This window comes from Myotis davidii, unplaced genomic scaffold (genome assembly GCF_000327345.1).
Source record: "Myotis davidii unplaced genomic scaffold, ASM32734v1 scaffold656, whole genome shotgun sequence".
NCBI classification, from domain to species: Eukaryota; Metazoa; Chordata; class Mammalia; order Chiroptera; family Vespertilionidae; genus Myotis; species Myotis davidii.
The window spans coordinates 1,527,874-1,541,643 of NW_006287544.1; the positions used below are offsets into that span (position 1 = coordinate 1,527,874).

Below are 13,770 nucleotides of genomic sequence, written 5' to 3' on the forward strand. Positions count from 1 at the left end.
ACCCTTTTTTTGTAATGATGTTTACTTTGAATTTATATTAGTTCACACAAACACTCCATCCATGCTTTTGTTCTGGCCCTCCGGTCCAGTTAAGAACCCATTATGGATCTCGAGTCAAAAAGTTAGCCCACCCCTTCTCTAGGCCCATCCATGCTGTCCCAGAAGGTGAATGCACCTGATCACATCTCACCTGCATTTTAATACATTGTTTGCGGGTAGTTTTTATTGCGCGCTAACAGGTGGCGAGGGCCATTTTTGCTAATTTTTTGCGCAAATGGCAACGTTCAGTAAAATTACGATAACTTTAGTTTATGTATTTATACGTTACCCGCATTCTACCGCTAGTCTATAAAAAACGTATTAATACGTGTCCCACGCTCTACTACACTGGTAGAACGTATAAATACATAAAACGTATAAATATGTTTCACGCATACAATGTGTTAATATTCACATCCTATATAATAAAAGTGTAATATGCTAAGTCAACTGGTCGGCCATTCAACCAATTAAAGCGGGATATGCTAATGATATGCTAGGGCCTCTCAACCCCTCGCTATGACATGCACTGACCACCAGGGGGCAGACAGTCAATGGGTTGACCAGTTGCTATTATGTGCACTTACCACCAGGGGCCAGACACTCTGACTGGTAGGTTAGCTTGCTGCTGGGGTCTGGCCAATTGGGACTGAGTGAGATGAGCCAGACACACCCTGAAGCCCTCCCACAGTCCCTCCTCAGCTGGCCAACCTCCCACGTCCCTCCCTGGCCCTGATCATGCAATGATCAGGTGGGGTCCCTCGGCCTGGCATGCACCCTCTCCCAATCCAGGACCCCTATGGGATGTTGGAGAGCTGGTTTCAAATTGATCCCACAGGACATGCAGAGGGACCCCACTGCTATATGAGTTCATGCACCGGGCCTCTAGTTTAAAATAATTATTGCTCACTAAAATGGGAACTAGACTTTCTTTTCAGAGCAGGTGATTTCAGATACATTTTCTGTAATTTTCATGGAAGACATGAAGATTAAATGTAGCTACCTTGATATGCACTTATATGAGATTCAACATTGGAAGGCTATCTTCTTCCCAACATAGCAGTTATTATATGCATTGTAACTTTTTAAATATTGAAAACTGTACATTGAATTATATTTCCCATGATGATGTGGACAATTTTTGTCTTGTTCCTATTCTGTCTCCAGAAGTTGATGGTGTCTAGGAGATATTCAATAAAGCATTGTTGAATGAATGAAAGAATGATTTGCAATACTTCATATTTCAAATATGATGGAATGTTTGAAAAATATTTCTGACTTCTTATATACAAATTTAAAATACAGAAAAAAATCACATGCGTTTGAGTTAGTAGAAACTCAAATTTTGAGTGACTTCCTTCATCAGTATGAAACAAAGTCAATGGAATAAAGGCAAACAGATATATAATTTAGTATTTTTCTCCATTAACATTCAAAATGATGATTTATTTTAAATACAATTCATTTTGAAGAAAAGCAGTTCATCCTTATACATCTAGTTGAATAAATATGTTTTAATACCATAGAACATTTGTTTGGTTCATGTGTTTACCTTTATAAATTATAAATAATAACTCAGTTACTTAGACCAAAATTTAAAGTGTAAAAGGAGCGCTTCATATAATAAATGTTGGACAAGCCACGCTAACAATTTTAATTCATTTTATTCTAATTCCATCAGTCATAAAACACCAACTAAATTGATATGGTTTTGGGATTCCAATTGAAATGGAAAGAACTTCCAAAGTTTGAATAAATTTTCAAGTTGTTGATGCAACAACATGGTTGCATATTTATATAACTTTAAATGTAGATCTGTGACCATGTTCGGTTTATCAAAAGGATCTTTACGTGATGATTTAGCTAAAGCTTTTCTCTACTGACAGGATATGTATATGAAGGGTACAGATTTACAAATAGCTTGCACTTAACACTTATCAAAACAATAACTTTCTAAAACAAGAACAATGAGGTACAATAAACTGTATACTAATTATTTAAGCCATACTTTTACAAAATATTATTTTTTTCTTTTATGAAGAAGAACAATTAATAAAAATAATGTGTTCTGGTTACTGAGAAAAATCAGACTTGGTTGGAAAAGGTAAAGCCTGTATTTTAAACTATAATAGATATAATACCTAGAAAAGAAAAACATGATATTTGTAAAACTATCACTGCAACAGTAATTTCCTTGTCAACACATCCTTCATGACTCTGAAGTAATGTGTCCCATTTTCCTGACTGAAATGGCTTTTATTCTCATACTAGATCTGGACAAAGTGCCAACAGATCTCCCCCCTGACACTACGCTGCTGGACCTGCAAAACAACAAAATAACTGAAATCAAAGATGGGGACTTTAAGAACCTGAAGGACCTTCATGTAAGAATTTTTTTAAAATTTTTGAGTTGTAACAAGATCTGACTAAAAGTATTTTTCAAAACAAAACTTAGGTAAGGCCAAGAGTACTATGTGGTAATAAATAAGCACCTAAGTGTTTACTCAATTCTCTCCTTAGAAGTGATAGAGGAGCATATCATAATCATTAACCCCTAAAAATCAACCAATTGTTTATATATATGGCATATATACTTAGTATTTTCTTCTTAAGACTACATTAAATCTTAATCTCCCTCATGTTTCATGAATAAAAGTTTGTATCTTTCCAAGTATATTGTACTTCAATAGTGAAGCAAAATGGACTGATCTCAGTATTATTTTATTTCTTTGTTTCATTGTCTTTTGTTCATGTAAGAGGTGGAAATAACTTTGTAAGGTTGCAGATTGGCACCAAGAGAAAAAGGGGTAATCATGTATCATGTATAATTTATTAAGTATAATTCATCTAAATTCCATATATCTATATCTATATCTATATCTATATCTATATCTATCTATCTATCTATATAGATATAGATACATATCTATCTATATCTATCTATCCATCCATATATATATCTTATATATATAGATAGAGAGAGAGTGAGAGAGAGAGAGAGAGAGAGAGGGTGCGTTGTATTTCAGATTAGCATACTGCATTCTTATCTGTAACTTTGTTTTTATTATGATTTTCACTTACCTCTACTCTAGTACACAGCAACACATCCAGTCTACCAGTCAGGATTCCAGCAGAAAAGAATGGTATTCTCTAAAGGATTTCAGTAGACTTTACTAATGACTATTTACAAAGAGGTATGGGAACCAACAAGGCATTGTGAGGTACTCAAGCCCACAAGGCCTCAAGGAACTAAGGAGTCCCAAAGCCATGAGAAAGGTGGGAAGCTATAGTCCTATCTCCTGATTTCTTGCCAGTGTCTTCTATGATTGAACCTAACTGGAGGTCAGAGTACAAAGATATATGGGTGATGAAGTCACCAGAGGTCAGCCTCCCAGGACATAGAGAAGGGTCAAGAAGGACAAAGAATGAATGTAACTGTATTTGGGAGAGGGTGCATTAAAAAATGAGAAGTGACCAACCTAATCAAGTAGGTTTAAGCCTTGCTAAGGTAGCCTTCTGTAGGAGTATATGTACTATCTGTTCACATAGGACATCAGAATGCCTATAACATGCATTAAGTAGTCCAGCTCTCCACCTGTGGTTTCCCATCAAAATATCATTTCATGGTTAGTGTTAATAAGCTATATTTCAATGCCCAAAGGGAGACTAAAAGTCTCATTGTGCTAAGTAGCTCACTCTACTGTGCTAAGCCACTCTTAAAATATTGTCTGGTCCTGGACATTTTAAGAAGAGCATTAACCTTAGAGCATCTGAAGAAATATCATCATGGGAATAAAGAATCTGGTAGTTGTGTTTACAGGACAATTGGTGGAGATGTGGATATCTAAACTGCATGCAAAAAGGTCATGAGTGACACATTTGAAGGACCATGCTGGAGAAGATAAAATGAAATCTCTTGCTTCAACTACAAGATGCCAAAAATGTCCTATTGACAATTGAATGGAATTTTAGAAATGCAGATTTTTGTTCAACATTAAAATTACAATGTAAAGAGTTAGAATTTTCAAATAATGTAGAGGATTGCCTAGTGATCAGTTACCCATCTGTGGAGATAAATACCATAGAAACACATTCTTAACCTTGGGAATATAAAGGTAGAACACTCTAATTTAACATTAATATCTTTTTTATAATTGTTGACACTATTGTAGATGCCCCCCATTTCCCTCCCACTCTTTACCCACCTCTACTTAACCCCTTTTACCCCTGCCTTTGACCATCACCACACTGTTGTCTGTGTACATGGGCTATGGTTATATGTTCTTTGGCTAATCTCTACACATTCATTCATCCAGTCCCCCCAACTCCTTTCCCCTCTGACCACTGTCATTCTGTTCCATGTATCCATGCCTCTGGTTTTATTTTGATAATCAGTTTATTTTGTTCATTATATTCCACGTATAAGTGAGATCATATGGTATTTGTCTTTCTTTGTCTGGCTTATTTTGCTTAGCATAATAATCTCCAGGTTTATTCCTGATCTTGCAAATGGTAAGTGTTCCTTCTTTTTTACAACCTGTAGTATTCCACTGAGTAAATGTATCACTGTTTTTTTTATCCACTCATCTACTGGTGGACACTTACTTCTCTTAACTGTTATAAAAAATAATTGAGGGGTTGTAAGAATAAGCAATACACATTAAAACAAAAGAATAGTCTGGCTGCTATCTATACTAATAAAACTGTAATATGCTAATTAGACCAGATGGCCTTCTGCAGAAACAGGGGCTGCAAGGCCCAAGGCAGAAGAGGCTGCTGTGGTGGTGGGGCCTGAGCCCCTTGCACGAATTTCATGCATTGGGCCTTTAGTATATTATAATAAAAATATATGTTCAAGGGAAATGATGTAATTTAAAGTAAAATAAACTGATCATCATATACTATAGAATTCATATAATGAAGACAACATGTAGTTAGTGACTTTGTGACAGCCAAGATGAGAAAGGCAATAAGCATTTATCCACTAGGAGAAAATATACAGTACTTTAAAAGGAAGCATAGATTTTATTTTTCTTAAGGTTTAAATGTTCTCACCTAACTGGTGTAGCTCAGTAATTGAATGTCAACCTATGAACCAGGAGATCATGGCTCAACTCCCTGTCAGGGCATATGCCCAGGTTGAGGGCTTGATCGCCAGTGTGGGGTGTGCTGGAGGCAGCCATCAATGATTCTCTCTCATTTTTGAAGTTTCTATCTCACTCTCCCTTTCTCTCTGAAATCAATAAAAATATACTAAAAACAAGATTTAAAGATTCTCTTTGGAACAGTTAACTAAAATAATAGCACATATAAAGTTACGTAGTCAATCTATTGAAGTGTCCAACAATATATACACAATATGATATCAGTAGTGAATGATAGGAGCACCAAATATGACAAAAATACCAGGCTACCAGTTAGTGTATTGAGAAAATATGGAACAAAGTGGTCTTATAATATTAACAGAATTTTTAAAAGAAGTAGGAGGTTTTTAATTTTATTTATTTATTTATTTATTTATTTATTTATTTATTTATTTTGGAGTGTGTGTGTGTGTGTGTGTGTGTGTGTGTGCAAGAAGAAAGAAATGTAGAAGAAAACGAGAAGCAGGCAAATAAAAATAGAAACTGGCTAGAATGAAACATCCAAGCTCCAAAATAGTGGAGGATCTAGAGGTATCAAACCATGGCCTAATGGGATCCATCTCCACTGCTAGGTTATTGGGTCTGAGCCCCTACTCGCCCTCTCTGCCTTCATGTTATGGTTTCACTGAGAGTGAGCCAATTATGCTGCCAACAAGGTTTGTCAATGACTATTTCATTCGTCACTGGACTAAGCTAAAAGAGGTATTAATAAAAAAGGAAAATTATTAGTTTCAATAAAATAATATATTTTAAAAATCTTTTTATTTTTATGTTTACCCTGAAGCTACTTTTCTTTAAAAACATGTTTTTATTGATTTTTAGAGGAAAAGGAAGGGAGAGAGATAGAAACATCAATGAAAGGAAACATCAATTGGCTGCCTCCTGCATGCCCCCTACTGGGATCAAACCCACAACCTAGGCATTCACCCTAACTGGGAATCAAACCAGTGACCTCCTAGTGCATGGTTTGGCACTCAACCACCGAGCCACACTGGCTAGACAAGCTACATTTTTTTTTTAAGGAAGGAAAATTCTCTTTCTCTAATTCTTACTTCCTGCGTGTTTAACTATAATCTGAATAATTTGTTTAAACTCCTCATAACCTGAAATAAGAGATATCAGATATCTGGATGTTCTCATTAAATCTGGCATTTATAATAATGAGTCTTTCTTTTCCATATTTTCTTCTAAGTATGTTTTTAGGTAATTATCATCTTCGCAATCTCTACTTCAAAGTATACATTGGAAGAAGAGAGAGAGTTTATTACAACTTTAACCACTCAGAGGATGTTAAACAGCTATTTTTCTCTTACTCTTTCATTCATGATCATTTCGATCCTTGTTATTATGCAAATAAACACTATAATTTCAGGTAGGAAAGCCACACTTGAAGGAGAAGGGAAGAAAGAAATGAAAATTTAGCAAGGATTAAAATAAAAGGGATTTAACTGAAAAAATGTCCTTTTTCCCCCTGAATTTGATCAGTTTACAACTCTCTGGTTCATTATGAGCTGTACATGTTGTAAGAGTAGTTTTTTACTTATAGGAAGTAGAAAAACTACATACTTATGTAAAATAATAAAAATTAAGTATTATAAAGTCAACATTCAATATATTTTAATTGAAGTTTAAAAAATCTAGTAAGGACAATTTTCAAATTAAAAATTGTCAAAGATTGAATAATAAAAACACTTGTTTAACAATTACTACTTAATAGATACTGTTCTTAATACCTTATATGCATTAACTTATTTAATTCTTATAACTATATTTTTTGAGGTAAACACTCTTTTTTTATTTTTAAACTTTTTCTTTATGTTTTTTACTGGTTTTAGAGAGAAAGGAAAGGAAAGGGAGAGAGAGAGGGAAACATCGATAAGAAATATCATTCTATTGCCTCCTGCCACCCCCTGCTGGGGATTGAGCCTAAAACTCAAGCATGTGTCCTGACTGGGAATCAAACCTGTGACCCCCTGGTGCATGGATTGACACTCAACCACTAAGGAACACTAGCTAAAGGAGACACTCTTGATAATCCCTTTATACAGATGAGGCCACACAGACACAGAGAAGTTGAGTTATTTGCTCATAATCACACAGCAAATAAGAGCCAAAGCTTGTGATCTGAACTCAGGAGCAGTCTGACTTGATTCTGTGCACTGATAATTTCCTTTTAAATTTAATAGACACCATATAATTCCTAAAAACAACACCTGCTACAGTGTAAGTGGCTTTGAAGAAAATTGTACAAATAAATTCAGGTTTCCATACTTTTTTTTCAGTTTTATTGAAATATAATTGACCTACACTACTGTGTATGTTTAAGGTATATACCATAAAGAACTGACGTATACATATTACAAAATGATTACCACAATAAGGTTAGTTAACATCCACCATCTCATATAAACATTAATTGTTTTCATGATGAAAAATTTTAGGATTTGCTCTCTTAGCAACTTTCAAATATACCATAGTGTTAACTATAGTCATCATGTTGGACATTACATCCACAGTAGTTATGTATCTTATAACTAAAAATTTATATCTTTTTATCACTCTCTTGGATGAAGGTGGTGAAAATACTTTTGCTCCTACTTCTACCTCATTTCTATTGCTCATCATCTTTTTCATCACCTCTCCCTGCCTCCCAGGCTAGATCACTTTTATCTTTAGTTACCAAAGAAATAGGTTGTCCTGATTTTTCAGTATGTGCTTCAATTTTAGATTGAATGGTAACTCAAGGCATTTCTTACCCCAAGCAACACATTCTCTTCTAATTCAGCTTCTCTTGGCTTAAGTTAACTAATGATAATCCATTTCTGCTTGTTTTTCTTTTCATCAGCTGATCTGAAGAACACCCGGGGTTCACCTTTGACCTTTTTCTCTGGCGGCTGGACTTTGTCATTACCCGGTGTAATTAGTCAGTTTTTTTCCCATCTCAGCGTTTAGCCTTGCCTGTTACTTTATAACTATGCTTTCTTAAATACATATTCCTTTGTATGGAATTAACATTAACCATCTTTAGCAATATTGTATATACACGAATAACTTTTTCATGTGTGGATCTGTCTAGATGAAGTTTTAATTTACATAGCCCTTAAAATTTTACCTCATTATAACCAAAATTTTCAGTTTTATTTTCCAAATTTGTTTTATTCTGAAAACCAGAGATGCTTTTCACTGGACTATAGCTTTCAACTCGCAATAATATTTGAAAGGCGCCTTGCAAAGAAGCAGTGTATACACATTGTCATTTTTAATCCTCATAACAACCCCTCTAGGTCAAGCATGTGAAACTCAAAGGCTGACATGGACTAAATAACCTAGGCATGTGGCCTGCAGGCCATGAGTTTGACATGCTTGCTCTAGGTGCTATTATTATTTCCACTTTACTGAAGAAATAGTTGGGGACAAATGTCACACTGTCACCGAAATTTAGCAGCAGTTATTTCTGCACCATACTCATAGGAGGTAGAAGCATTATCTAGTTATTATCTAGTCAAAGACATACTATGTTATTACCTGAAATAGCAGGTAATACATCATCAGGTTGCCTTTTTAAAACGTATTTTCAAACCATGCTTAATGCATTTAATTATATCAAACTTTCAGAATTTTCTTCCACAGATGGCAACTGAAGATTTCATTTGCACTTAAAAGTAAGCATCTAGCCCTGACCAGTTTGGTTCAGTGGCTAGAGCGTTGGCCTGTGGACTGAAGGGTCCCAGGTTCGATTCTGGTCAAAGGGCATGTACGTTGGTTGTGGGCACATCCCCAGTAGGGGGTGTGCAGGAGGTAGCTGATTGATGTTTCTCTCTCATGGATGTTTCTAACTCTCTATCCTTCTCCCTTCCTCTCTGTAAAAAATCAATAAAATAAGTTTAACAAGAAAAGTAAGCATCTACTATTTGGGGTGTCTTTTAATGACACAGGTCCTCTCAATCTTTCTCTAGCTCTTGCTTTTACTGATTTCCGGGACATTTTGCTTGTTAATATAAATTTATTATTATGTAAATCTTAATAATAAAGTTTTTGAACTTTCTGTAATATTCATTAGAATTTCTTAGGATTTTGTTTCAGCCATCAATGCATAGTTTAGGATTTGATAAAATTATATTAGTTGTAATAAGTTTTAACTAGTCAAAGAATGTGAACTACATGAAGATGTATATGGTTTAATTAACCAGCTGTTAGTAAGAAGAAAATATTCTTGCATTTCTGAAAATGAAAGTTACTGCTTTTCTGTTACTCTAATTCCCTTTGTATCCCTCTTCATTTTCATATATGCATAAAAGTGTACTAAAAGTCCTAGATGGTTTGGCTCAATGGATATAGTATCAGCCTGTGGACTGAAGGGTCCCAGGTTCGATTCTGGCCAAGGGCACATGCCTGGGTTGCGGGCTCAATCCCCAGTAGGGGGTGTGCAGGAGGTAGCTGATTGATGTTTCTCTCTCATGGATGTTTCTAACTCTCTATCCTTCTCCCTTCCTCTCTGAAATCAATAAAAATACATTTTTTAAAAAAGTGTACTACAATTGAAAATAAAGGGTCAGGAACCAGGGGTTGTGGGACAAGGGAGAAAGGAAGGGGCCATCTGTAATATTCTCAACAAGAAAGAGTTAAAAAACAATTTGATAAAATTACCCTTAATTAGGATTAGTTGATAAGGGACTTAAAATAAAAAGAATGGTGTGGTCCTTAGACATACAGATTGTTGGAAGAAAATTAGATAGTCCAGAAATAGGTTTGGCAATAGCTATAAGTATATGAGTAAGAAGTAATTTCCTATATTTGGAGAACTCAGAAATAGAAATTTAAAAAATTGCCAAAAGTATTAATATACTTGGCCATATAAAACCGTTATATGTAAAAAGGGCAAAAAAGTAGAAGAAAAGTATATTTATGCTCTGCATATCATATCAACTACACCTTTATTCTCTTAACTGGCTATTAAAATTTAATAAAAGTGAGAAGCATTGTGATCAGGCAATCCCTTCCCTTCCCCCAAAAGACAGTAAATAGTAGCAAATGAATGGAAATTTTCTAAAGCTTTCAAGTGACAAGAAAATGCAAGTAACAAGCTACAATATAATGTACTAATTCGGCAAACTTTTGAAACAGATTATATCTAAATTTTTGAGTCTTCAAGAAAATTTTACTGTTTTGCACTGCTGGTGATACTATAAATTGATGACAATTTGTAGTGGAATCCCTGACAACAGTTAATAAAGATGGATGAAAAACTGAAGAATGGATGCCTTTCCAGGTATCTTACATCCCTCTAGTAATTTCAATCTTTAGAAATATTGTATATAGTTTTATATATGTATGTTACATTATATTTCCCTCTCCTTTATTCATGATGTTCAGGTCTTCATACACTTTTTCGTTGTTGTTAACCCTCACCTAAGGATATTCTTCCCATTGTTTTTCAGAGAGAGTAGAATGGTGGGGAGGAGAAAGAGAGAGAAATACTGATGTGATGAGAGACACATTGAGTGGTTGCCTCCCATACACATCCCGACTGGCGGGGGGAGTGAACCTGCAACTCAGTTGAACCCAAGACCCTGAGCCACACAGGCCAGGGAAGATCTTCATGCCCTTCTTAAAGGAATCACATCTGTTGATCGTTACTAATTTCTTGCAACTTTGCAGGTTTCTCTGCTAGTTCCATGAATGGCATGGATACACTACACACTTGTTTTATATATGTGTGTGGAAGGTTTTGGAATTAAGAAAAGGTTGTTTTTGTTTCCTATCTACAGACATTGATTCTTGTCAACAACAAAATTAGCAAAATCAACCCTGGAGCATTTACACCTTTGGTGAGATTGGAACGGCTCTATCTGTCCAAGAATCAGCTGAAGGAATTGCCAGAAAATATGCCCAAAACTCTTCAGGAGCTTCGTGCACATGAGAACGAGATCACCAAAGTGGGAAAATCTGTGTTCAATGGATTGAACCAGATGATCGTCATAGGTACAGATATTCTTATATAACTCTAAGACCAGGATTCACGCTTTACCTTAAGACAGCGGTTCTCAGCCTGTGGGTCGCGACCCCTTTGACGGTCGAACGAGCCTTTTACAGGGGTCGCCTAAGACCATACTGCATATCAGATATTTACATTATGATTCACAACAGTAGCAACATTACAGTTATGAAGTAGCAATGAAAATAATGTCATGGTTGGGTCATAGCATGAGGAACTGTATTTAAAGGGCCAGAAGGTTGAGAACCACTGCCTTAAGACATTCCAAGTAAGCCTTAGCTGGAGGGAGGTCAATTAGCTAGAATTTACATGTTTTAAGTCTATAGGAATGGCAGGAGTCAGAAGAAATGGGATTTTGAATCTGTGCCTTACAATGTTTTTATTTCATGTCCTTAGGGATCTGGAAATGTAGAGGATGCTCTAGAGCTGGTTACCCTACTGTATTTTAGATGCTGTACTGAATTAGAGATATTCGGTGATACATTTTCATTTTGGGGATTAGTACTATTCTGAACATATATAAATTATTGCTTTAAAATATGTATTCTAATGTTTTGCATTAGAACGCTAGAATTATAAAATTCTGACTTATAATTGGTTTACAAAATGTTAGATTAGATTATTTAACAACACCTTTTTAACATATTTTAGGAAAGTAATAGCCCCATAATTTGTAAATACTTGCTTTTGTTGATTTCTGGGTAAAGCTGTGTATGCAACTTAAATAATGTTGTTTTTGTTACTGCTACTCTTGCATAAATATTTGCTTTTTGTAGTTGTTATTTGTTGTTTGTTTTAGTAAGGGCCATTTTTACCAGATTTTACAATCCCTTTGAGGAGCATTGTTTTCATTTCTCTTTTGTTTTCCAGTCACGATGTTATTGAACCAAATTTCTGGTAAATTCCTTGTTGTCACAGACACTGACTTGCAATATGCTAACACTGTCCTCTAAAAGCTCTGCACTCACTGCATTTGCAGAACTGGGCACCAACCCGCTGAAGAGCTCTGGGATTGACAAGGGGGCCTTCCAGGGTTTGAAGAAGCTCTCCTACATCCGCATCGCTGACACCAACATAAACGCCATCCCCCAAGGTGATAAAAATTCTCCAAAGCAATCTGAACATCTAACTCCAAAGGCTTTTACACATGAAAGAGAGCATTTTAGAAATTTGAATGGTGACTCAAGTGGACAACTTATTTCTAGTAAATTCTCTATCCCTTGAAGTGTTTCTACTGAGTCTGGCAGACTACTGGGCCATCTAGGCTCACTGCAGAGGTGAAGTCTTTTCTGAGATGTAACTTAATGTGCCATGGTTTATATGATAGCATTGTGATTTCACAAAGAAGAAAAGAACAGCTTTATGCAAAATATAGATAGATGAAGTAGAGTAGCTGGAATTTAAAGTGCGGGTCTTTCCACTCCTCCATGCTGCCAGATGGTTTGTTTTAAGAACAATCTTTGATTTTGTTGTCCTTGATGCATCTTCCTAAATATCCCTCAGTAACATCACTGAGTCACCTATTTTTCTTGACTTTCTTATGTCCTTTCCCTATCCTAGAAGCTCTTTTCTCATCTTGCTTTTATTTTCTAAACACTTAATAACATTACAATTATAGTAACCAAATTTTATTCAGCACTTGACCAAATGCGTATCATGGGTTCTGTTATTTGTGCCAAATGCTTTTCATGGATTCTGTTATATGAATCTCAAAACAATCCTCTGTAAGTAATATTTTTACACCTGTTGTATAAATGAGGAAAATGAGGCGGAAAGAGATGAAGTAAATTGTGATCAATGTCTTCGAGCTGGGAAGTGTCAGAGCTGGGGTTGTCAGAGCTCCAGTGTTTGACTATTTCACTCTGCTGTCATAGTAAGCCCTGTCTCCCTGCATATTTATATATGTACCTAACAAGGAGTCTACCTTTCTTAGGCTGAGACCTTCAGCCTGAACATCACCAACCTTTGGAGAGTCTTAATTTCTACATGTTATTTTCCATCACTGATAGACACAGGCAGTGGAATGGAATGGAGAGATTATAAATTCACTCTTGAGTTAGACCAGTGGTTCTCAACCTTCATAATGTCGTGACCCTTTAATACAGTTCCTCATGTTGTGGTGACTCCCAACCATAAAATTATTTTCATTGCTACTTCATAACTGTAATTTTGCTACTGTTATGAATCATAATGTATATGTTATGAATCATAATGAATATTAATAGATGTAAGACTTGTAATGCACACACATAGTATTTGGCCCAAAGTAAGCTGTCAGTATGTTTTGTCTTAAAATGAAAACAGAAAGGAAAGATAAAGTAGTTATAGTTTAGGTTCTTTGCCTCAATGCTACAGTGCCAAGGCTAATGATGTTCTTTATAAAATTGACTCTCTCTATCCTATGCAAAGTTGTCTTCCACAGTCAAACACTTCTTCCTGGCTATAACTTTCCCTTTGGGAACCTGACATCCCCAAAGGGAGGCACTTAGAAACCAGGTAAAAATGATAGATATGATGATAATTGTTGTTCTAGAGAGGCTACATTTTAAAAACATCTTTGCATGGTAAAAGGGAAGAAAACATTTGCATTCA

General features: G+C 35.5%; 1 protein-coding gene across 3 annotated transcripts in view; it reads left to right on the top strand.

Annotated features, from left to right (window-relative positions):
• Positions 1 to 13,770, top strand: part of DCN (decorin) — a 42,773-nt gene that overhangs the window by 17,346 nt on the left and 11,657 nt on the right. For 2 of the 3 annotated variants that reach the window (XM_006759349.2, XM_006759350.2), the window contains exons 3-5: positions 2,311 to 2,423; positions 10,952 to 11,165; positions 12,158 to 12,271. In XM_006759349.2, the coding sequence (XP_006759412.1) occupies positions 2,311 to 2,423; positions 10,952 to 11,165; positions 12,158 to 12,271 (441 nt within the window). The remainder of the gene's footprint in view (positions 1 to 2,310; positions 2,424 to 10,951; positions 11,166 to 12,157; positions 12,272 to 13,770) is intronic. The other variant, XM_015561071.1, reaches the window with a different exon arrangement.